The following is a 23,716-nucleotide window of genomic DNA, read 5'->3' as shown; positions in this document are numbered from 1 at the left end:
ATTTATCACACTGGCTACTGGAATGGCCATGGAACCTGACAAAATTCCATCAATAGTACTAAAGACTTGTGCTCCTGAACCTTCCATGCCCATAGCCAACCTGTTCCAGTACAGCTACAGCACTGTATCTACCCGGAAAATTGCCTGGGTACACACAAAGCAGGATAAATCCAACCCAGTCAATTACCGCCCCATCAGTTTATACTCAATTTTCATTGAAGTGACGGAAGGGATCTTCAATAATGCTATCAAGCGGCATGCTGGCACAGTTGCTAGCACTGCTGCCTCAGTGCCAGGGACCCGGGTTCGATTCCGACCGTGGCTGATTGTCTGTGTGGAGTTTGTACATTCTCTCCATGCCTGCGTGGGTTTCCTCCAGGTGATCCGGTTTCCGGCATTTGGATAGAAAGGTACCATGGGAAAGGGAAGCAGTAACCAAGGAGTAGACTGTGGTGTTGCGCGGGGAACGGCCCTTTCAGAATGCCGAAAGAGGAAGGCAGGGACACATGTGTTTCACGGTGGCATCATGCTGGAGGATGATCACTGAAATCGTAGGCTGATAGGATGGAAGGGGAGATCGAGGGGAACATCATCATGGCTCGGGGAAGGGGTGAGAGCAGAAGTGTGTAAAATAAATTGGACACAGTTGACAGGTCTGTCAACCACGGGGGTGGGGAAGAATAGTTGTTTGAGGAAGAAGGAAGATATATAAGTACGAGTCCTGCAGCGCCAAAAAGATGCAAAGAAGATGGAGAAGCTGGGAAATGGAATAGAGTCCTTACAGAAGGGGGGTGTAGGAGTCTGCAGGCTTATAACAAATATTCATTGATAGCCTATGCCCAGATATGGATACAAAGTACTCAAAGAACTTGCCATGAATTTTCTCTGTTAAAGTGAACGGGAGGAGCCCAGGTGGCTATTTTTGAGTTTTGTTGATATTTTCAAATATAAAAGAAAAGCACTGATATCTGCAACTGTCTGCAAATCACAAGGCACCTGACCCTGGTTACCGCAGGTAGACAACATAACAGGGGAATACACTAATACACACACCCACAAAGCGCAAGCCCCCCCACGAATTTGTGCGTGCAACTCAACATGCATGCGCACACAAAAACCACAATCTGCATGCTTGAGTATACACACACACACTTATAAGTACATACATTATGCTACTTTCCGGATCTCGAACAACGACGAGTCTGAATACAGGAGGGAGATAGAGAACCTAGTGGAGTGGTGCAATGACAACAATCTCTCCCTTAATGCCAGCAAAACTAAAGAGCTGGTCATCGACTTCAGGAAGCATAGTACTGTACACACCCCTGTCAGCATCAACGGAGCTGAGGTAGAGATGGTGAGCAGCTTCAAATTCCTAGGGGTGCACATCACCAAAAATCTATCCTGGTCCACTCATGTCGACGCTATCACCAAGAAAGCACAACAGAGCCTTTACTTCCTCAGGAAACTAAGGAAATTTGGCATGTCCACATTAACCCTTACCAACTTTTACAGATGCACTATAGAGAGCATCCTCTCGGGCTGCATCACAGCCTGGTATGGCAACTGCTCGGCCCAGGACCGCAAGGAACTTCAGAGAGTCGTGAATACCGCCCAGTCCATCACACGAACCTGCCTCCCATCCATCGATTCCATCTACACCTCCCGCTGCCGGGGGAAAGCAGGCAGCATAATCAAGGATCCCTCCCACCCGGCTTACTCACTTTTCCAACTTCTTCCATCGGGCAGGAGATTCAGAAGTCTGAGAACACGGACGAACAGACTCAAAAACAGCTTCTTCCCCACTGTCACCAGACTCCTAAACGACCCTTTTATGGACTGTCCTCATTAATACTACACCCTGTCTGCTTCATCCGATGCCAATGCTTATGTAGTTACATTGTATATATTGTGTAGCCCTATTTCTTGAATTCTGTTCAATTCCCTTTCTTCCAATGTACTGAATGATCTGTTGAGCTGCTTGCAGAAAAATACTTTTCACTCTACCTCGGTACACGTGACAATAAACAAATCCAATCCAATCCAATCCAATCCAATAGTACTCCAGATTAATTTTCTATATCTCGATCACTGTTGGTTAAACAACAGCTTGTAAACCATGGTTTAAAAATACTTGCATTTATATAGTGACTTTCGCAATCACCGGACGTCTCAAAGTATCTTAAAGCCAATTAAAGATTTTTGAAATGTAGACACTGCTGTAATGCAAAGAATGCAGCAGTCTATTCACACACAGCAATCTCCAATAAACAGCAATATGACAATCATCAGATAATCTGCTTTTGTAATGGTGACTGAGGGATAAATATTAACCAGGATGCTGGGGATAACTCACCAGTTTGTGTTCGAAGTAGTGCCATGGGGTTTTTAATACCCACCCGAGGCCTCAATTTAACAATTTAGTACGGCACTGGATGTCAGCCTTGATTTTCATGCTCAAATTCAGCCAGTAACTGAGGCTCAAACTACGGTCTTAACAGAATTGACTGTGGGGGGGTCTGGCTTTTCATCGAGCGGGAGGCCAAGACGATTCTCAGCTACGCTGCCTACCTTGAAAGTTCTCACAAGGGTGGGATGTTCATTGTGGGTGGGTGAGGCACACTGTGTTGGGCCAGCTGATCGAGGAAAACATGAGAGCAGCCACAAGGATTGTCAGGTGCAGAGACAGACTTTTAAAAGGCCTACCTTGGTGCTGTGGGACTTTGTTCCTGTTAAAATAAAAACTGAAAGGCTCTCCAGCCCTCATATCCTCTCAAGCCCACAAACTCTCCATGCCCCATCCATGCCACTTAATTTCCCACTCATCCATGGTCCCTCATGCCAAACTATGGCCCCCCTAAACAACTCCTACATCCCCTCATGTCCTCTAATGGCAAGCTATGTCCCTTGACCCTTTCTTCATTACCTCTCATGTCCCGAATGCCAAGCTGTGGAACCTGCAATGCCACTGGTTCTCGATAGCACAGTGGGTCAATGAACCCAAAGGTAACAATATGGTATGAAAAAACATAATTCATTCATAATTTTCCACTATGTTAGATAAAATCCTTTTTTATTACAGTGTAATAAAAGTATTAGTCATCCAGACCCCAACAGCTAAAACAGGAAGCAGTTGAAACCTCTTAACCTTGTGTAAATAAGCACTGTACAATTGGCAGCAGAGATATGGGGACCAGATTAATCCAGCAATGTTTTCTCTGGGGTTCAGGTGTTTGAACAAACTCATGCCAAGCCTCATCATATATTCTTGGCTGAGAACCCAGAGCTCCACGAAAGTACAGAAACAGCTGAGCCCCTGGGAAAATATTGCTTGATTAACAGCACTGCTCTCAAATCTCTGCTGTCAATTTCACAATGATTTTTACACAAGGTTAAGAGGTTTCAAGTTCTTGCAGTTTCAGCTGCTGAAACTTGGGAGGGGCTAGACGATTGACACTTGTATTGCCCTATAGTTTTAAAAAATAATTTTAGAATACCCAATTCATTTTTTCCAATTAAGGGGCAATTTAGCGTGGCCAATCCACCTATCCTGCACATCTTTGGGATGTGCGGGGTGAAACCCACGCAAACACGGGGAGAATGTGCAAACTCCACACGGATAGTGACCCAGAGCCGGGATCGAACCTGGAACCTCAGTGCCGTGAGACTGAAGTGCTAACCACTGAGCCACCGTGCTGCCCGAGTAACAGAATTTAACAACTGCGTGAGTTCTTACTTTTAGATCAATACCAGTAGAAAGGTTACAACGTTTATATACAGTAGCTATGTCTGACCACACTAGTAGCCCTGAGCTAGATCTATGCTGCCCTTATTGTCCTATAGTTAAAGGACTTTTATTTTTAAAATATAGTATAAAGTTGTGAATAATTTACTTAAGGCATTTTTTACACGGCCTAATGTCACCATCAGTTTCATTGTTTAAATAATGGGTAACCGTTAATGGACATGAATGTTTCACAGTTTGGCATAGGGTGCATTAGAAGCCATAGAGATTATATGAGGGGGTCTACCTGGGCATAGGAGGCATTCAGGGCCATAGGGGGTGGATGGGGGAATACTTTGGCATGGGGGAATGAGGGACTAAAGGAGTTGTTTTGGGTGCATACCTTAGCATACAGGCATAAGGAGCCATACCCATGGCATGGGCGACATGAGGAGAACCTTTTGAACTTGCCTTTAAACCGTCCCTTCATGCAGACTATGGATCTCAATACCTCTAATGTGCGATGAACCACATCTCATGAAAAAGCTGGCCCAACCCCATGAAACATGCAGAACACCATGACATGCCTATCCCTGCAATGGAGCCAGCCAGGTCACGCGTGCAGGGGGCAGTGCTTTGACCCAAACCAGCCCACACAGGCAAGCCCAAAAATCAAAAACCCTGCTAATTGGGTTGGCATTCCTGGAATCAAGTCCCCAGCTGCTATTTTTAAATGGCTCCCGAGTCACCTTGACTCGGTGAAAATCCAGCTGATATCTCATCAATACCAGACTCTTCCCTTCCATTTGCTTGCAACTTATGATCAAACAGAGTTTCTACAGGGATCCTGACTGCTAAGGATAATTACACTGTGTTTGTGAGCTGTTTACATCATGCTGCAGGTACTCGGAGCATAATAGAATGAGTCTGACAGCAATCATCTGTTCATCTGTGCTGCCAAGCAAACCTCATTGCTGAGAAGGGAGATACACAAAAATATCTTCAGACAGACCTGTAAATGTAAGGTATTGTCAGAGTTGAAATGTACTACTACTCTGTTCCACCCTCACTCAGAATGAAGATTCATGAACATTTGGGACCAGAGGAAAAGGCGCAAAGTTAAGGTTTGCCCAGGTCGGGCAGGGAGGGCGAAGGGCGAGGGTTCCCCACCACGTGCCGGGTGCAGGGCGACCGTGCCGGGTGGAATGATACAAATTAGGTGGGAGTGAGCAAATTATACACTATAGGTGGGACAGAGTGGAGAGAACACATCATGTGTGATAGTGTGATGTGAATCCCTCTCCTGCATGTAACATACTGTCATGTATGATCCTTCCCTCTGGTGTATTGCACCACCATCTGAACAGTTTACCCTCATGTAACGTACCATCCTGTATCACCCTCTCACCATTCATAGAATCCCTACAGTGCAGAAGGCCATTCGGCCCATCGAGTCTACACTGACCCTCGGAAAGAGCACCCTACCTAGGCCCACACCTTGTTATCCTATCTAACCTTTTGGACACTAAGGGACAATTTAGAATTTCCAATCCACATAACCTGGACTGTGGGAGGAAACCTGAGCACCCAGATGAAACCTACGCAGACACAGGGAGAACATGCAAACACCACACAATCACTCGAGGCCGGAATTGAACCCGGGTCCATGGTGCTGTGATGCAGCAGTGCTAACCACTGTGCCACCGTCCCGCCATGCCACTATTTAACACATCGCCCCGAGACATAACTATCCCGGTGTGTTTTGTGCCATCCAGCTTCATTCCAACCTAGACAGATTTGCAACCAGACAGAATCTACAACATTAAGCTAAAGAAACTGGGCTGCAATGCGGAGCAGGGAGGATTGTTTCAGAATAATGCCTAAACCAGCTACTGATTTGAATTCTTACTTTGCCTCTTCTAGCGGTTAATATTATCAGCAACCCTCAAGGTACTTGGGGATTACGGTGGCCGTGGCTGATCCTAACAGTTCTTGGGAAAGAATGGAACAGAATGGTGGTTCATCTCAACCTTCACAATGCCTTAGTGCCAACATAAAAAATTCAGAAACAGCTGTAAGCATGCAGGCATCTCTTTTCTCACCATTGTGGTTTATGTGACAGCGCAAATGAACAGATGGTGGCTGTCAGACCCATCCTGTTACACTCCCAATACCTGCAGCAGGCTGTGAACAGCTTACACACTGTGTAATGATCCGGAGAGGCAATGATCTCTGTCCAAACACAACAAAATGATCCACAGGCTAGCGTCCCTGTCAAAACATTAATGATCCAGAAGTCAATATCTCTGTCCAAACACAGTGTAATGGTCCAGGCAGGTCAGGGCTCTTTCCAAACACATTGTAATGACCCAGAAAAGCTAGAATTTCTGTTCAAACACCGTACAAGTGAGTGAGGCCAAACACTGCTAAATAGATAATTAACCGATTATTTTGTGTTCAATCAATAGTCTCTGCACTGTCAAGAATTGTGGGCACATTGGGTGTTGGAAAAGTTCACTACACCAGAAAGCTTTAAGACAACACTGCTAGTCTGAGCTTGTATGGGCTGTCTGTGGTGCACTCACCCTGCTTGCTTTTATATCCTCCAATATAGTGTAGGGGCTCACTCACAGGGAAAAATGCTCCGCCATTTATTTATTTGTATCTCCCCGAGGGCCTTTTGCATTTCTGGAGTGCAATTCCACAGGCTGTGTTTGGATATCTCAACCAAGTGCTTCTTCCTCACGCCAGCCTGGACTGTCACAATCTCTAACTGACCAGAGAGTAAAAATGATAGAGAAAACTAGCACGAGGTGATTATTATAATAGTAGTTTGTTCGGACAGTTAAGTAGCATTTATTGGCATATGAATGCGAGCTCATAGAAATATTGAGTTGTTTCATTTCTGCTGGTAATAAGTATTATCTAATATATTTGTCTCATTCACATTTAATAGGTTTGAATAACCACATCGGAGCTGCCAATCATAATTTACTCACCTTTGGATGTGTGCTGCTCTGGAGGTGTAAAACTGCAGAAATGTGTCAGACACAAGGCTGGTAATTATACAGCTAGATATTACAGACTAGCTAGCACTGGCACCACCCTCAAATAGGCTCAAATTTGTGTGATTATACAGGGAAGTAACTAGTGCGCGTCTCTCATCAGAGTCACTGGATTTCAGGTTGAGAATAATAGACTAAATAAACTTCATAAGCAATAATAACACAAAGCTATCATGGTTATTGATAGCTCCCATCTCCCTTTGTTCACTGACTAGTGTTGTTAGGATCCTCTCACTGCACCACAATTAATGACTTATAACCAGACTAAAACAATAACATCTGCGTTCATTCAGTGTTTCAAATTCTCACAGGTTACATGATATGAACTGAGGTTCTGAAGCAATGGTGAGTGAAAGTGGCAGATTGACATCGGCGACAGCACTTTCCCCAATGCATTATTCTGAGAATGTCAAGAATGAGATGAATTTGCTGCTGTTATCAATGCTGCAAGAATTCCATGCTCCTGCTCAAACTTAATGAGCAAATGCAGTAATGAGCTAGATTGAACAGGAAGATCCCCTGTTCGATCTCCGTCCTAGCTGAAAATGGGAAAATGATCTGTGTGCTCTCAACATGCGAAACACCATTCCACTTTCTTTCACTCGGCTGAATAGTTCATTAAGGCGTATCTGTCTGATTGGAAAGTGCAATGCAATTTCCCAGAGACAGTTTTCTGAGTGAGAGTACTTCAAGTGAGCGAACGCCACAGGCATCCGCCCACCTACAGAGAGAAGAATCGTTGACAGACCAATTCTGCAATGCAGAACACAGGTCAGAATCCATAATAATCATCATCCATAACTGGGCAACTACTCCTTATTGAGGTGACTACACAAGTGTCACATCTGACCTCTACACTAAACACCACACAACTTAATCATCAGGGCATAAGCTGCACCATCAGCACAGCACCAAGGACTCGCATTCAAGGACATCTGTGGCAATTCATTTCACTGTTCCTGATTCTAGGATGACTCTCCACATGTCATGCCTGCTATAAAGTTTCAGTTGCTCTGCAATGCTTAGTTGAAACACTGCGTTTAACTCACCATCGTCATGCACCTCTCGTTCTCTGTTCCTACGCCGATGTCGATCCCGCTCCCGCCTGATGCTCAGGATCGATTCTGCCCCTGTTTCATTGTCCAGTCCATCCCGGCTGCCGGCAGTGTTCGCACTGCAATAAACATAAAATACCAAACATCATCAGAAAACACAGGAAAATTTCAACCATCAGGCTGGATAAACCACAGAACAGAACAATAATCTAACAAATCACAGCAAGGGTTTTTTGATTATTTATATATGGAATAACAGATATCCAGGTGCGAGTTAAAAGCTAGAATCTAATCAGGGGCCTTTCATCATGTAACGTCCATCTCCATAATCTAACCCATCAGTGGGATTGCAGTTTTCCAAGTACAAGACGTTTTGCTTTCTGATATCTGCTGAATGGCACTTTGGTAGGATACCAGAGGGTCACGGATACTGGCGGACCAACATTACATCAAGGAGTTGTTGCCTATCAAAGGGACGGGGAGTGTAAAGGAGGGGAAAGGAAAAAAGTAAGCGCTGGTTCAACAGACTCAAGCGAAAATGAGAAAAACATACATAGCATCATTAGCCACCTCTGGATGTCCCAAAGCACTTCACAGCCTATGAAGAACTTTTGAAGCAGTCACTTTTATACTCTAGGAAACGTTACAATAAATTTGCACACAAAAGGTCCCACAAACAGTATTGTGATAATAACCAGATAATTTGTGGCAAGGGCACAATGCACTTTTAGGTGGGGGACTTCAATGTTCAGCAACAAGAGTGCCTCGGTAGCATGACAGATCGAGCTGGCCGAATCACAGAATACTACAGTGTGGAAGAGGCCCTTCGGCCCATCGAATCTGCACCGATGCATGAAAGCCCCTGACCTGTCCACCTAATCCCACGTGCCAGCACTTGGCCCACAGCCTCGAATGTTATGACATGCCAAGTACTCATCCATGTACCTTTTAAAGGATGTGAGGCATCCTGCCTCTACCACCCTCCCAGGCAGTGCATTCCAGACCGTCACCACTCTCTGGATAAAATCCCCCCACACCTCCCACCCCTAACTTTGAACTTGTGTCCCTTCATAACTGACCCTTCAACTAAAGGACATGGCTGCTAGACTGGGTCTGCAGTGAGGGAACTAACAAGAGGGAAAAACATACTTGACCTAATTCTCATAACCTGCCTGCCACAGATGCATCTGTCCCTGACAGTATCGGTAGGAGTGACCACCACACAGTCCATGAGAAGACAAATTCCTGTCTTCGCACTGAGGATATCTTCCATCGTGTTGTGCGACACTACCATTGTGCTAAATGAGATCAATTCAAAACAGATCTAGCAACTCAAACCTGAGCATCCAGAGGTGCTGTGGGCCATCAGCAGCAGTAGAATTGTACTCAGCCATAATTTGTAACCTCATGGCATGGCATATCCCCACTCTACCACTGCACCAAGCCAGTGGATCAACCTGGTTCAATGAAGAGTGCAAGAGGCAAACCTAAAAATTAGGTGTCAATCTGGTGAAGCTACAACACAGGACTGCTTTCATCCAAACAGCATACGCAGCAAGTGATGGACAGAGCTAAACGAACCACAACCAACGGATCAGACCCAAGCTTTGCAGTCCTGCCACGTCCGGTTGTAAAGGTAGTGGACTATTAAACAATTCATTGGAAGAGAAAGTTCCACAACTGTCCCATCCTCAATGATGGAGGAGTCCAGCACATCGGTGCAAAAGATAAGGCTGAAGCATTTAAAACCATCTTCAGCCAGTAGTGCCGAATGATTCCCTAGCATCACCGATGTCAGTCTTCAGCCAATTCGATTCACCCCATGTGATATCAAGAAACAGCTGAAGGCAATGGATGCTGCAATGGCTATAGGCCCTGACAATATTCTGGCAAGAGTACTGAAGATTTGTGCTCCAGAACTTGCGCAGATCGGCCTTCCTGAAAGTGAACCCACGGAAGGCGATGGGCCCGGACGGGATCCCTGGTCGTGCACTCAGAGCCTGCGCATACCAGCTGGCAGAGGTATTCACAGACATCTTTAACCTATCCCTACTCCACTCCGAGGTCCCCAACTGCTTCAAGAAGACCACCATCATACCGGTACCAAAGAAGAACCAGGCAACGTGCCTCAATGACTACCGCCCGGTGGCCCTGATGTCAGTTGTAATGAAGTGCTTCGAAAGGCTGATCATGAAGCGCATCACCTCCACGCTCCCGGACCGCCTTGACCCACTTCAATTCACAAACCGTCGCAACCGGTCCACATCAGACGCCATTTCCCTGGCCCTACACTCATCCCTAGAGCATCTCGAAAACAAGGACTTCTACATCAGACTCCTATTTATTGACTACAACTCCGCCTTCAACACCATAATCCCAGCCAAGCTCATATCAAAGCTCCAAAACCTAGGACTTGGCTCTCCACTCTGCAACTGGATCCTTGACTTTCTCACCAACAGACCACAATCAGTAAGAATGAACACCAACACCTCCGCCACAATAGTCCTCAATACCGGTGCCCCGCAAGGCTGCGTTCTTAGCCCCCTAATCTACTCCCTGTACGCACACGACTGCGTGGCAAAACTTGGTTCCTAACATCCATCTACAAGTTTGCTGACGATACAACCATAGTGGGCCGGATCTCGAATAACGACGAGTCCGAATACAGGAGGGAGATAGAAAACCTAGTGGAGTGGTGTAACGACAACAATCTCTCCCTCAATGCCAGCAAAACTAAAGAGCTGGTCATCGACTTCAGGAAGCAAAGTACTGTACACACCCCTGTCAGCATCAACGGGGCCGAGGTGGAGATGGTTAGCAGTTTTAAAATTCCTAGGGGTGCACATCACCAAAAATCTGTCCTGGTCCACTCACGTCGACGCTATCACCAAGAAAGCACAACAGTGCCTAGGGAAACTAAGGAAATTCGGCATGTCCACATTAACACGTACGAACTTTTACAGATGCACTATAGAAAGCATCCTATCGGGCTGCATCACAGCCTGGTATGGCAACTGCTCGGCCCAGGACCGCAAGGAACTTCAGAGAGTCGTGAATACCGCCCAGTCCATCACACGAACCTGCCTCCCATCCATGGACTCCATCTACACCTCCCACTGCCGGGGGAAAGCGGGCAGCATAATCAAGGATCCCTCCCACCCGGCTTACTCACTTTTCCAACTTTTTCCATCGGGCAGGAGATACAGAAGTCTGAGAACACGCACGAACAGACTCAAAAACAGCTTCTTCCCCACTGTCACCAGACTCCTAAATGACCCTCTTATTGACTGACCTCATTAACACTACACCCTGTATGCATCAACCGATGCCAATGCTTATGTAGTTACATTGTATATCTTGTGTTGCCCTATTATGTATTCTCATGTATTTTCTTGAATTTTGTTTAATTCCCTTTTCTTCCATGTACTGAATGATCTGTTGAGCTGCTTGCAGAAAAATACTTTTCACTGTACCTTGGTACACGTGACAATAAACAAATTCAATCCAATCCAATCCAATCCAGATTGTCCAGTATTTCCTGTTTTGTTCCAGCCAATTACCGCCCCAATAGTTCCAACTTGATCATCGGTGAAGTATTGGAAGGGGTCATCAAAAGTGCTATCAAGCAGTACTTGCGTAACAATAGCCTGTTCAGTGACGCTCAGTTTGGGTTCCACCAGGGTCCAAGGAACTCTAGCTAAACTGGAGTCAATAGGAATCGGAGAAAACGTTACGTTGGTTGGCGTATACATAGCACAAAGGAAGATAATTGTGGGTGTTGGAGGTCAATCATCTCAGCTTCTGGACATCACTGCAAGAGTTTCTCAGGGTGGTGTCGTAGGTCCAACCATCTTCAGCTGCTTCATCAATGAACTTTCTTCCATCTTAAGGTCAGAAGTGGGGATGATGACTGCACAATGTTCAGCAACATTCGCAACTCCTCAGATACTGAAGCAGTCAATGTCCAAAAGCAGCAAGTCCTGGACAAGTGGCAGACAAATGCCAGGAACTTGGTCATTTCCAACAAGAGATCATCGCCCTAAGACATTCAACGGCATTATCATCACTGAATCCCCGACAACAAAATCCTGGAGGCGGGGGAGTTATCATTGACCAGAAACTGAACTGAACTAGCCATAGAAATACTGCGGCCACAAGAGCAGGTCAGAGACTAGGAATTCTACAGTGAGTCACTCACTTCTTGACTCCCTAAAGCCTCTGCACCATCCATAAGGCACAAGTCAGGAGTGTGACGGAATGCGTGCACTCCAACAATGCTCAAAAAGCTCAACACCATCCAGGACAAAGCAGCCCGCTTGACTGGCACGTTGTCCACAAATATTCACTCCCTCCACCACCGATGCACAGTGGAAGCAGTTTGTAGCAACTACAACAGGGGTTGCCAAACTTGGGTCTGCGGACCCACAGGGGTGCGCGAAGGGTCGCCATTCGAATGCACAAAATTTGAAAAGAATTAGAGAAATCAAATAGTCAGCCTATCAGCATCCAGTGCTCCAAGAGATCTTGCTCTGAATGGCCTATTTAATTTATTTTAATTCACTCTTGCTGGGCAGAAGAGCTCACCGCCAACAGTGAGTAATGGTAGGGCAGGAGCTGGCAGAACACAAATCGGTCAGAAGCTGGGCAGTGAGAAGAGGCTGTGCCCGGCCTACAGGCAGGGGTGGCAGCCTGCGGCCTCAGAAAAGGAGCTGGTGGGGTTTGAGCTTCGGGAAAGGAGCTGGAGTGGTTTGGGCCTCAGGAAAGGAGCTGTGCTGTTCGAGCCTCGGGAAATGGGTCTGTGCGTATGAGGGTGCAAGAATGTGAGGGTGGAGAGCAGAATGTCTATATATGTTATTTATATTAACATGAATAGGGTTCAGGCTCTATAATTGACACAATGTAACTAATGGCGTTTCACAGAGACCAGAGTTTAACTAATCACTTTATTATTAGTTTAGGCAATGGGATAGAAAGGCACATATTCAAATTTGATAATGACACAAATAGAGGCATTGTGGTTGATGCAGAAAATTACAAAGAGGTATGAATTAAAGGGTACTTTATAAATGGTGATGCTGGAAATCCAATGAGAATGAAGGGTCAATGCACATAGATCATTAAAACTTAATTGTCAAGTGCAAAAAATAATCAAAAGGTTAATGGAATGCTGGCTTGTATATCTAGGGGATGAGAATACAGAGGGTGAAAATTAATTTTAAAGCTGAAGTAAGCCTTGGTTAGATCATATATGGAGTATTGTGAATAGTTCTGGGCACTACACCTGATGAAGGATTCACTGGCCTTCGAGGGAGAGCAGTGTAGATTTACAAGAATGATACCTGGACTCCAAATGTACCTTATGGGAAAGTTCAGGACAAAGAGGCAGAAATAAAGCAGATCAAAGAATTTAGGAAGAATTTCTTTATACAGAATTGGAAGAATTTGGAACTCACCATCACATAAAGAGGCTTCTTATATGCACAAGAGTAGGATGGGAAAGGATAGAATGGGAGAAGACGCACGTGGAGGATAAACATCAGCACAGATCTTTTGGGCAGAATGGCTTGTTTTTGTTCTGTGGATGAGATGCATGTAACTTGCCTGCTTACGGGGATTAGCTTGCAGGTATAGCAAGTAATTAAAGCTGATTGAATGTTGGTCTTTATCGCAAGGGGGGTGGAATGGAGCATAAAAGTAGGGAGTCTGGTTAGAACTGTCTAGGGCGTTGGTGAGTCCACACCCAGAGTAATGTGCACAGTTATGGTCTCCTGATTTAAAGAGGGAGATACTTTCATTGGAGACAGTTCAGAGAAGGTTCACTAGGCTGATTCTTGGGATGAAGGAGTAGTGACAAGAGGAAAGTTGGGCCTGTACTCATTGAAGTTTAGAAGAATGAGAGATAATCTTATTAAAATATAAAAAGTTTTGAGGGGGCTGGATGCAGTGATATTTCCCCTCATGGGGAATCTTGAACTAGGGGGCAGTGTTTAGACAACAGATCTTCCATTTAAGATGTGGCATTAGGGGTGGCACGGTGGTACAGTGGTTAGCACTGATGCCTCACAGCTCCGGCCTTGGGTGACTGTGTGTGGAGCTTGCACTTTCTCTCAGTGTCTGTGCAGGGGGTTACCAGGTCCTTCAGTTGTCCTTTCACACAGCTCATAAACATTTCCCAACTGCACTGTTTTCTTCACAAGTGCATTGAACTGCAAGAAACAGTGCTGACATATTTCAAGTAAAACACTCAAGACATGTCTCGTTGAATAAAAACAGAAAATGCTGGCAATACTCAGGTCAGGCAATGTGTAGTTCAAGTGATGTCCTTTCTGGCCCCGTGTGTGGAGTTGGCTGTACCACACCGCCCTCCTATGGTCTCATCTGGAATTCTCTTTATGCACAGTTTGTGCTGGGTGGAATATTTTTTTTAAAATAATTTTTATTGAAAAATTTTGAATTTATACAACAACAAACCATAATAAAATACCAAAAATAACAATAATAATAGCAATCATAAACATTCGCCCCACCTCCATGAACAACACAGCATATTAACAACAACGCAAATTAACACAATATTAAGTTACATAATAGAAACTACAATAAGGAACATCCCCCTCCCCCGTTGCTGCTGCCATTAACCAAGATACCTATCTTTGAGCCAGGAAGTCCAGAAAAGGCTGCCATCGTTTATAGAACCCTTGTATTGATCCTCTCAGGGCAAATTTGACCCTTTCCAATTTTATAAATCCCACCATGTCACTGATCCAGGTCTCCACACTTGGGGGCCTCGCATCCTTCCACTGCAGCAAGATCCTTCGTCGGGCTACTAGGGACGCAAAGGCCAGGACACCGGCCTCTTTCGCCTCCTGCATTCCCGGCTCTACCGCAACTCCAAAAATCGCGAGTCCCCACCCAGTTTTGACCCTGGATCCAACCACCCTCGACACTGTCCCCGCCACCCCCTTCCAGAATTCTTCCAGTGCTGGACATGCCCAGAACACATGGCCGTGGTTCGCTGGACTCCCCGAACATCTGGTGCACCTGTCCTCACCCCCAAAGAACCTACTCATCCTAGTCCCGGACATGTGGGCCCGGTGCAGCACCTTAAATTGGATGAGACTAAGCCTCGCATATGAGGAGGAAGAGTTGGCTCTCTCCAAGGCATCCGCCCAAGTCCCGTCCTCTATCTGCTCCCCGAGTTCCTCCTCCCATTTAGCCTTCAGCTCCTCCACTGACGACTCCTCCACCTCCTGCATTACCTTAAAGATGCCAGACACCTTCCCCTCTCCGACCCACACCCCTGAAAGCACTCTGTCCATCGTCCCCCGCGAGGGCAGCAAAGGGAATCCCTCTACCTGTCGCCTAGTAAACGCCTTTACCTGCAAGTATCTGAACATGTTCCCTTGGGGAAGCCCAAATTTATCTTCCAGTTCCCCCAGGCCCGCAAACCTCCTGCCAATAAACAGGTCCCTCAATTTACTGATGCCCACCCTTTGCCACCCCCTAAATCCCCCATCCCTGTTCCCTGGGATGAACCGATGATTGCCACCCAATGGAGCCTCCATCGAGCCCCCTGTTTCCCCCCTATGCTGTCTCCACTGTTGCTGGGTGGAATATTAATCTCACACAGTAACTGAGAAAACCCAGAAATAGTCAGAGCCAGGTGGCCAGGGCTTTGGGCACAGGTTTGTTATAACCCATGCTGCAGTTGTATCCTAAGTTCCCTCACTTATAGAGTGGAAGATTCTAACAAAAATGAAAGGGATTTTCGCCCGTGACCTGCAAAGAAATGCTTGTAGGTACCAAATAAACTATCCACAATTTATAATAATAATCTTTATTAGTATCACAAGTAGGCTTAACATTAACACTGCAATGAAGTTACAATGAAAATCCCCTAGTCGCCACACTCCAGCGCCTGTTCAGGTACACTGAGGGAGAATTCAGAATATCCAATTAACCTAACAAGCATGTCTTTCGGGACTTGTGGGAGGAAACCGGAGCACCCGGAAGAAACCCACGGGGAGAATGAGCAGACTCTGCAGACAGTGACCCAAGCCGGAAATCGAACCCGCGTCCCTGGCGCTGTGATGCAACAGTGCTAACCACTGTACTACCGTGCTGCCCCACGGTATGACACGGGTTTACTGGTCTCTCCTTAACATAAACCAAACTTCGGGCAGCACGGTGGCCTAGTGGTTAGCACAACTGCCTCACGGCGCTGAGGTCCCAGGTTCGATCCCGGCTCTGGGTCACTGTCCGTGTGGAGTTTGCACATTCTCCCCGTGTCTGCGTGGGTTTCGCCCCCACAACCCAAAGATATGCAGAGTAGGTGGATTGGCCACGCTGAATTGCCCCTTAATTGGAAAAAATAATTGGGTAATCTAAATTTTAAAAAAAAAACATAAACCGAACTTTTCAGCTGCTTAAAAAGTCACCCAGTCTTTAACATTGAATTATAAAGAAAGACTTGGATTTATGTCACATCTTTCACAAGCTCAGGGCATCTCGAAGCACTGCAGGGCCAATGAAGTACTTTGGCAGTCACTGGTGTAATGCAAAAAACATAGCAGCCAATCTGCACATGGCAATGTGCAACACACAGCAATGAAATAATGGTCAAATAATGCATTGTTTTAAGGTGTGGTATTTGAAGGATAAATATTGGCCTGGACACTTGGCAAAACTCCCCTGTCAAATGAAATGAAAATCACTTATTGTCACGAGTAGGCTTCAATGAAGTTACTGTGAAAAGCCCCTAGTCGCCACATTCCGGCGCCTGTCCGGGAGGCTGGTACGGGAATCGTACCGTGCTGCTGGCCTGCTTTAAAAGCCAGCGATTTAGCCAAGTGAGCTAAACCAGCCCCTGTCAAATAGTGTAATTGAATCTTTTACATCCACTCAAGAGAGCAGAACATGAAAGACGCCACTAGTGTCATGGAGTATCAACCTGGGTTATATACTCAAGTTTCTGGACTGGGCTTGAAGCCACAATCTTATGATACCCATGGATTCTGTTTTTCGTAAATGAACGCATGTCAACAGAGTTGAGTACATCAACAGATTCTGGAGATTCCATCACAGGCATCAGCCTGAGAACTTCAGTTTAAAAAGTGAACCACAGATTGCTTTCAATCATCACTATTCCACTGATTTGTGGATGTGGTTGTTGTTTGAAGTGTACATTGCTGTTTAGTTTTTCACCTTGCCACCGATGGGGTCAGTGACCCTTTATTGATGCACCACACTGTACTTTACAAGAAACCAAATCAGGGAAACAGCAAACAAATTAACGTCAAGCTCACGGGAAGCAATGAGTGGAGAGACTTCAGTCTGTCTGTGGAAAAAGCTTTCAGACAATGACTTATTGCCAAAATTATTCCGCGCATTAACAGACACAGCAAGTCAGGAGGAGGATGAGATCAGCAGCTCACTGGAGAAAGACCAATCTCTGCCAATAAAGGTGACCTGCTGACAATTGGAACGATAGAAAGGTTACTGCAAAGAAAGATGCCATTCAGCCCATCGTGCCTGTGTCGGCCAAGGAGTCTTGCAGGTTACAGCGATTCAGATGCAGATCCTCAGCTTTTAAATGAGCTGAGGGTTTCTGCCACAATCACCAAGCCATGCAGTGAATTCCAGACATCCATCATTCTCTGGGCAAAGAAATATTTCCTAATATCCCCTCTAATCCTTTTTACCAACCATTTTAAATCTGTGCACACTGGTAATTGACCTCTCCGCTAGGAAAACAGGTCTTTCCTGTCTACCTTATCCAGACTCATCATAATTTTGTACACCTCAATTAGGTCACCCCTCAGTCTCCTCTGTTCAAAGGAAAACAACCTGAGCTTCTCCAATCTCTCCTCATAGCAGCAATTTTGAAGTGCTGGCAACATTCTTGTAAATCTCCTCTGTACTCTTTCCAGAGCAATTATGTCCTTCCTGTAATGTGGCAACCAGAACTGTACACAGAACTCCAGCTGTGCCTAACCAGAGTTTTATACATTTCCTGCATTTATAGAATCCCAGAGTGCAGAAAGAGGCCATTCGGCCTATCAAGTCTGCACCAACCTTCCACACATGACCTAGGCCCTTCCCTATCCCCATCATCCCACCTTACCTTTTTGGACACTCTGGAGCAATTTTAGCATGGCAAATCCACCTAACCGGCACATCTTTGGACTGTGGAAGGAAACCCGAGCACCCGGAGGAAACCCACTGGGAGAAAGTGCAAACTCCACACAGTCTCACTCAAGGCCAGAATTGAACCTGGGTCCCTGGTGCTATGAGGTAGCAAAGCTAACCACAGAGCCACCGTGCTGCCCAACCCATCCCTGCTTTTGTATTCAATTCATCCAGTAAAAGAAAGCATTCCATATGCATTCTTAACCACCTTAACCACCTACCCAGCCACCTTCAGGTGGACATGCACGCCAAGGTCTGTCACTTCCTCGAAGCCTCTCAATGTTCTCTCACTTTGTGCATTACTCTGCCCTCCCCAAATGCATTACCTCAGGCATCTCTGGATTTAAATCCATTTGCCACTCGACCAAACCACTGATTTTTTATTAATAACCTTAGAGTACCCGATTATTCTTTTTCTAATTAAGGGGAAATTTAGCGTGGCCAATCCACCTACCCTGCACATCTTTGGGTTGTGGGGGGTGAAAGCCACGCAGACACGAGGAGAATGTGCAAACTTCACGCAGACAGACACCCCGGGTTGGGATTGAACCCGGGTCCTCAGCGCCGTGAGGCAGCAGTGCTAACCACTGCACGACCGCACCGCCGCGGCACTGATATAATTCTGGAGACAACAGCGATCCTCTTCACTCTTAACTACATGGCCAAATTTGGTGTCATCTGCAAATTTCCCAATCATGCCTCTCATATTTAAATCTAAATCATTAATATATACAACAAACAGCAAGGGCCGAAACACTGAACCCTATGGAATGCCATTAGAAACTGCTTTCCATTTGCAAAAACATCCATCGACCATTTTCTTTTGTTTCCTGTCACTGAGCCAGGATTGGCTACCGTGTTATCCAACAGTTTGCAGAGACGATGATGTGCACTGTCCTTTACGACTCATCCAACAGTTTCATCCTATCGTGCCGCCCATTAGAAGGGGTGACAATGGCCCCGTTGTAAATGTGGGTGTTGAGCAACTGAGCAGTATAGTGACAGAAAGAAAAATGCTGGCAGCACTCCAGGTCGAGAAGTCACCAGTCCCGGATGGTATACATCCTAGATTGCTGAGAGAGGTGACGGAGCATATTGCGGAGCCGTTGATAGAAATTTTACAGGCCTCTCTGAACACAGCATTTGTCCCGGGGGACTGGAGAATTGCAAGTGTGACGCTGTTGTTTAAGAAAGGAAATTACAGGCCTGTCAGCTTGACATCAATAGTGGAAAAACTGATGGAGGCCAAAATATGGGATGAGATAACTACACACAGAGAAAAATAAGTTGATACTTGACAGTCAACATGTCTGACAAATTTAATTGAATTCTTTAACGAGGTGACACAGGCAGTGGGCGAAGGTAGTGCCATCAATACTTATAACCAAACCCTGCAATCTTGGACTTGACCCCTCACTGTGCAGCTGGATCCTTGACTTGACCTCAACAACAGACCGCAATCTGTCAGGATAGACAACAACACCTCCTCCACAATAGTCCTCAACACCGGGGCCCCACAAGGATGCGAGTTCAGTCCTCTACTGTACTCCCATTACACACATGATGGTGTGGCAAGATTTAACTCCAACTCAATTTATAAGTTTGCAGATGATATGACTGGTGGGTGATGTCTCAAACAACGACGAAGCAGTCTACAGAAGGGAGATAGATCACTTGGTTGCATGGCGTACCGAAAACAACCTCTCTCTAAATGTCAGAAAGACCAAGAAGCTGATCACTGACTTCAGGAAACGTAGCATGACCCCAGCCTCGCCCCACCGTCTGAAGTTCCTGGGGGTCACCATTACCAACAGTCTGCCCTGGCTCACTCAAGTTGATGCAACAGTCGAGGGCAAGACGGTGGCGCAGTGAGTAGCACAGCAGCCTCACGCGCCGAGGTCCCAGGTTCGATCCCGGCTCTGGGTCACTGTCCGTGTGGAGTTTGCACATTCTCCCCGTCTTTGCGTGGGTTTCGCCCCCACAACCCAAAAGATGTGCAGGGTAGGTGGATTGGCCACGCTAAGTTGCCCCTTAATTGGAAAAATGAATTGGATACTCTAAAAAAAAAATTTTTTAAACTTTTTTAAAAAAGTTGATGCAACAGTCAAGAAAGCCCAACAACATCTCTACTACCTACAGAAGCTAAAGAAATTCGGCATGTCTGCACCGACTCTCACAAACGTCCACAGATGTGCCATGGAAAGCATCCTATCCGGCTGCATCAGTATGCTTGGCCCAAGATTGCAAGAAACTGCAGAATGTTGTGAACTCAGCCCAACGCATCACACAAGCGTGCCACCCCCACATGTATACACCTCTCACTGCCTCAGGAAGGCTGGCAACATTATCAGAGACTCCTCCCACCCAGACATTGCCTTCTTCCAGGCTCCTCCATCAGGCAGAAGGTACAGAAAGCTGAAGACTCGCACATCCCGACATAGGAACAGCCTCTTCCCCACAGCTACAAGACTCCTCAACGACTCCCCCTAGGACTGATCTGTTCCTTGTAAGAACACTATTCATGATGCCCTATGCTGCTCTTGCTCATGTATTTGCTTTTTTTGGCCCCTTGTTCTGCACTGTAACCAATTATTGTTTGTCAATGTACCATTTGTCAGTGTACTCGATAGATTATTCTTTTGTCTACTCTGTACGTACTGTGTATGTTCCCACGGCCGCAGAAAATAACTTTTCACTGTACTTCGATACATGTGACAATAAATCAAATCAAATATTGTATATTTGCACTTTCAGAAAGCATTTGATACAGTGCCACATGGTAAGTTGGTTAGCAAATTAATTTTTGGGATTTTGGCAGCATGGATTAGAAGTTGGCTAAGAGATAGGAAGCAAAGGGTAGGTAGATAGACATTTCTCAGACTGGAAAGGAGTTGAAAGTGTTGTTCCCCAGGGCTCAGTTTGGGACCCTTGCTTTTGCTGATTTATACAAATGATTTTGAAGTGGGTGTTTAGGGCAAAATCTCCAAATTTGCAGGTGATACTAAGCTGGGGGGAATAGTGAATTGTGAGGATGACACTGAGCAACTTCAGAGGGACACTGATAAGTTGGCCAATGGGACTTCCGGTGGCGGCATGCAGGTGGAGGTCGCACGTTAGGCGACTCCTACTAGAGTCTCTGTTTTTTTTTATTTTATGCCCGGTTTCAGGGGTAGTTTGTGGATGAGTTGGTGTGGGAAGTCATAAGGAAGACGAGAAATGTCGAAGCCCCAGAAGAAAGGTGCTGGAAAGAAGGGGGTGAGGAAAGTCCACCGGTGAGTGAGACTGAGTCCTGTAGGAGTAAAGATGGCAGAGGCTGGGTCGTCGGGTGGGGCCACTCCCCTCACGGTGGAAACTCTGACCGAGGTGATGTCGGTGGGGGTTGAAAGGCTGTTTGCCAAGAATTTTGAGGTGCTTCGGAGGGAGATGATAACTGCGATGAAAGAGTGGGTGGAGGAGGCGATTGCCCCGGTAAAGGCGGCAGTGATGAAGATGTTGGTCAAGGTGCGGGAGCAGGGAGAGAAACTGAAGTGGGTGGAGGAGGGTGATGACCTGTGGAGAGTGCCGGACGTCAACAAAGGGTTCAGAGCCAAGGTGGAGTACCTGGCTAAAGGTCGAAGAGGCAAAACTTGAGAAATGGGGGCCTGCCCAATGGGGTGGAGGGCCCGAGGCCGACCAAGTACTTTGCGCATATGTTTGCGGAGTTGATGGGGGAGGGGGAAGAATGCTTCCGCCACAAGTTTAACAGGGCACATCGGTCCCTCCGGCCGAAGCCTAAAGCGAATGAGTCACCAAGGGTGGTTATAGTTTGCTTTCACAGTTACCGTGTGAAGGAGAAGGTATTGAATTGGGCAAAACAGAGACGAGATGTGAAGTGGGAAGGCGTTGGTATACGAATATACCAAGTCCTGAATTGTGAGCTGACGAGAAGGCAGGCGGCCTTTGGACGGGTGAAGGTGGCACTGTATGGTGGCGGAGTGAGATTTGGAGCGGTCTACCCGGCGAAGCTGAGAGTGACACACAATTCGAGGGACTTTTATTTTGAGAAGGTGGAGGTGAACATACAAAGAACAAAGAAAAGTACAGCACAGGAACAGGCCCTTCGGCCCTCCAAGCCTGTGCCGGCATGCTGCCCGTCTAAACTAAAATCTTCTACACTTCCTGGGTCCGTATCCCTCTATTTCCATCCTATTCATGTATTTGTCAAGATGCCCCTTAAATGTCACTATTGTCCCTGCTTCCACCACCTCCTCTGGCAGAGTTCCAGGCACCCACTACCCTCTGTGTAAAAAACTTGCCTCGTACTCCCCTCTAAACCTTGCCCCTCGCACCTTAAACCTATGTCCCCTAGGTGGTTGAGACGTTCGTTGAGGCTGAAGGACTGGGAGTGAGATGAGAGTTGGGATTTGGACTTGGTTGGTGGGGATGGGTATTGTGTTTTTTTTATGGAGGGTTTTCTTTGATTGGGGTTTTCTTTTCTGTCTCTTGAATGGGGAGGGTTGTTCACATGCGTTTCGGGTTTTGTTTTTTTTCCTTATGGGTGTGGTTCTGTATTGTTTCTTGGTTCAAGGGAGGTGGGTTTTCAGCATATGGGGCCATGTTACTGAGAAAGGGGGGTGCTCTGGCAGGGGTCACCGCTCTAGCAAAGGTAGGTTGGGTAATGAACAGGAATGTAGGGGGGCAGGGGGTCATTGGAGCCTGGTCAAGCAGGTTTCAATGGACCTGGGAGGTGTGAATGGTGGGGGGAGGGGACTGTTACTCAGTGAGGTGTTTGTAAGAGGAAGTGGCTTTGTGGAAGGGGGGGAAACAGTGGCAGAAGCATATGAGAGTGGCGGGAGCATCGGTGTGGGCTCCAATTTGTGGCAATCACCTGTTGGTCCAGGGGAGGTTGGATGGAGTGTTTCAGAGGTGGCAGAGAGCAGGTATTAAGAGGCTGGGAGGTCTGTTTATTGATGGGAGCTTTCCTTGTTTGGAGGATCTGGAGAAGGAGTTTGAGTTGCTGGGTGGGAATGGGTTTCGCTATCTGCAGGTGAGGGACTTTGTCCGAAGGCAGCCTGAAGCTAGAAAGGTTTTGGAGGACGGTGTTCAGCACCATCTCCGGGGTCTGACATGTGGACGTGGAGTCCAATCTCCCAGAAGCCATATTTGGGGTGTCGGAACGGCCAGAGCTGCAGGAAGTTGTGGGGGCAGATGTTTTAACCTTTGGCCTGATTGCTCGCAGGCGGGTCTGGTTGGGGTGGAGGTCAGCCTCTCCATCCTGTGCCTCAGCAAGACGTGAGGACCTGCTGCTGTTTTTGACTCTGGAAAATATGAAATTTGCTCTAAGGGGACGAGTGATGGGTTCTACAATCGTTGGGGTTTGTTTATCATGCATTTTCAGAAGTTGGTTGCTGTTGACTGTTGAGGGAGGGGGTGGGGGTTTTGTGGGGTTGTTGTAAATTGTAAAACTGTAGAAAATTTGTGGAATAAAAATACTTTTTTAAAAAAAGTTGGCCAAATGGGGAGACACCTGGCAGATGAACCTCAATGCAGCAAAAATGTGAGGTGATGCATTTTAGTAGAAGAAACAAGGGGAGACAAAATAGGCTCAGTGGTGCAACTTTGAGGGGAGCAGGAGAAGAGGAACCTCTTGTTCAAGTGTGTAATTCTCTGAAGGTGGCCAGGCAAATTGAAACAGTTAAGAAGGC

General features: G+C 46.4%; 1 protein-coding gene across 2 annotated transcripts in view; it reads right to left on the bottom strand.

Annotated features, from left to right (window-relative positions):
- The window catches only part of LOC119979474 (segment polarity protein dishevelled homolog DVL-1-like), a 189,494-nt gene that overhangs the window by 84,410 nt on the left and 81,368 nt on the right, over positions 1-23,716 (bottom strand). For both annotated transcript variants that reach the window (XM_038821736.1, XM_038821738.1), the window contains exon 4: positions 7,839-7,963. In XM_038821736.1, coding sequence (XP_038677664.1) covers positions 7,839-7,963 — 125 coding nt within the window. The remainder of the gene's footprint in view (positions 1-7,838; positions 7,964-23,716) is intronic.

The sequence above is a fragment of the Scyliorhinus canicula genome, chromosome 16, assembly GCF_902713615.1.
Source record: "Scyliorhinus canicula chromosome 16, sScyCan1.1, whole genome shotgun sequence".
NCBI classification, from domain to species: Eukaryota; Metazoa; Chordata; class Chondrichthyes; order Carcharhiniformes; family Scyliorhinidae; genus Scyliorhinus; species Scyliorhinus canicula.
Note: the sequence above shows the minus strand (reverse complement) of the source record. Positions and strands in the feature narration are given on the sequence as shown.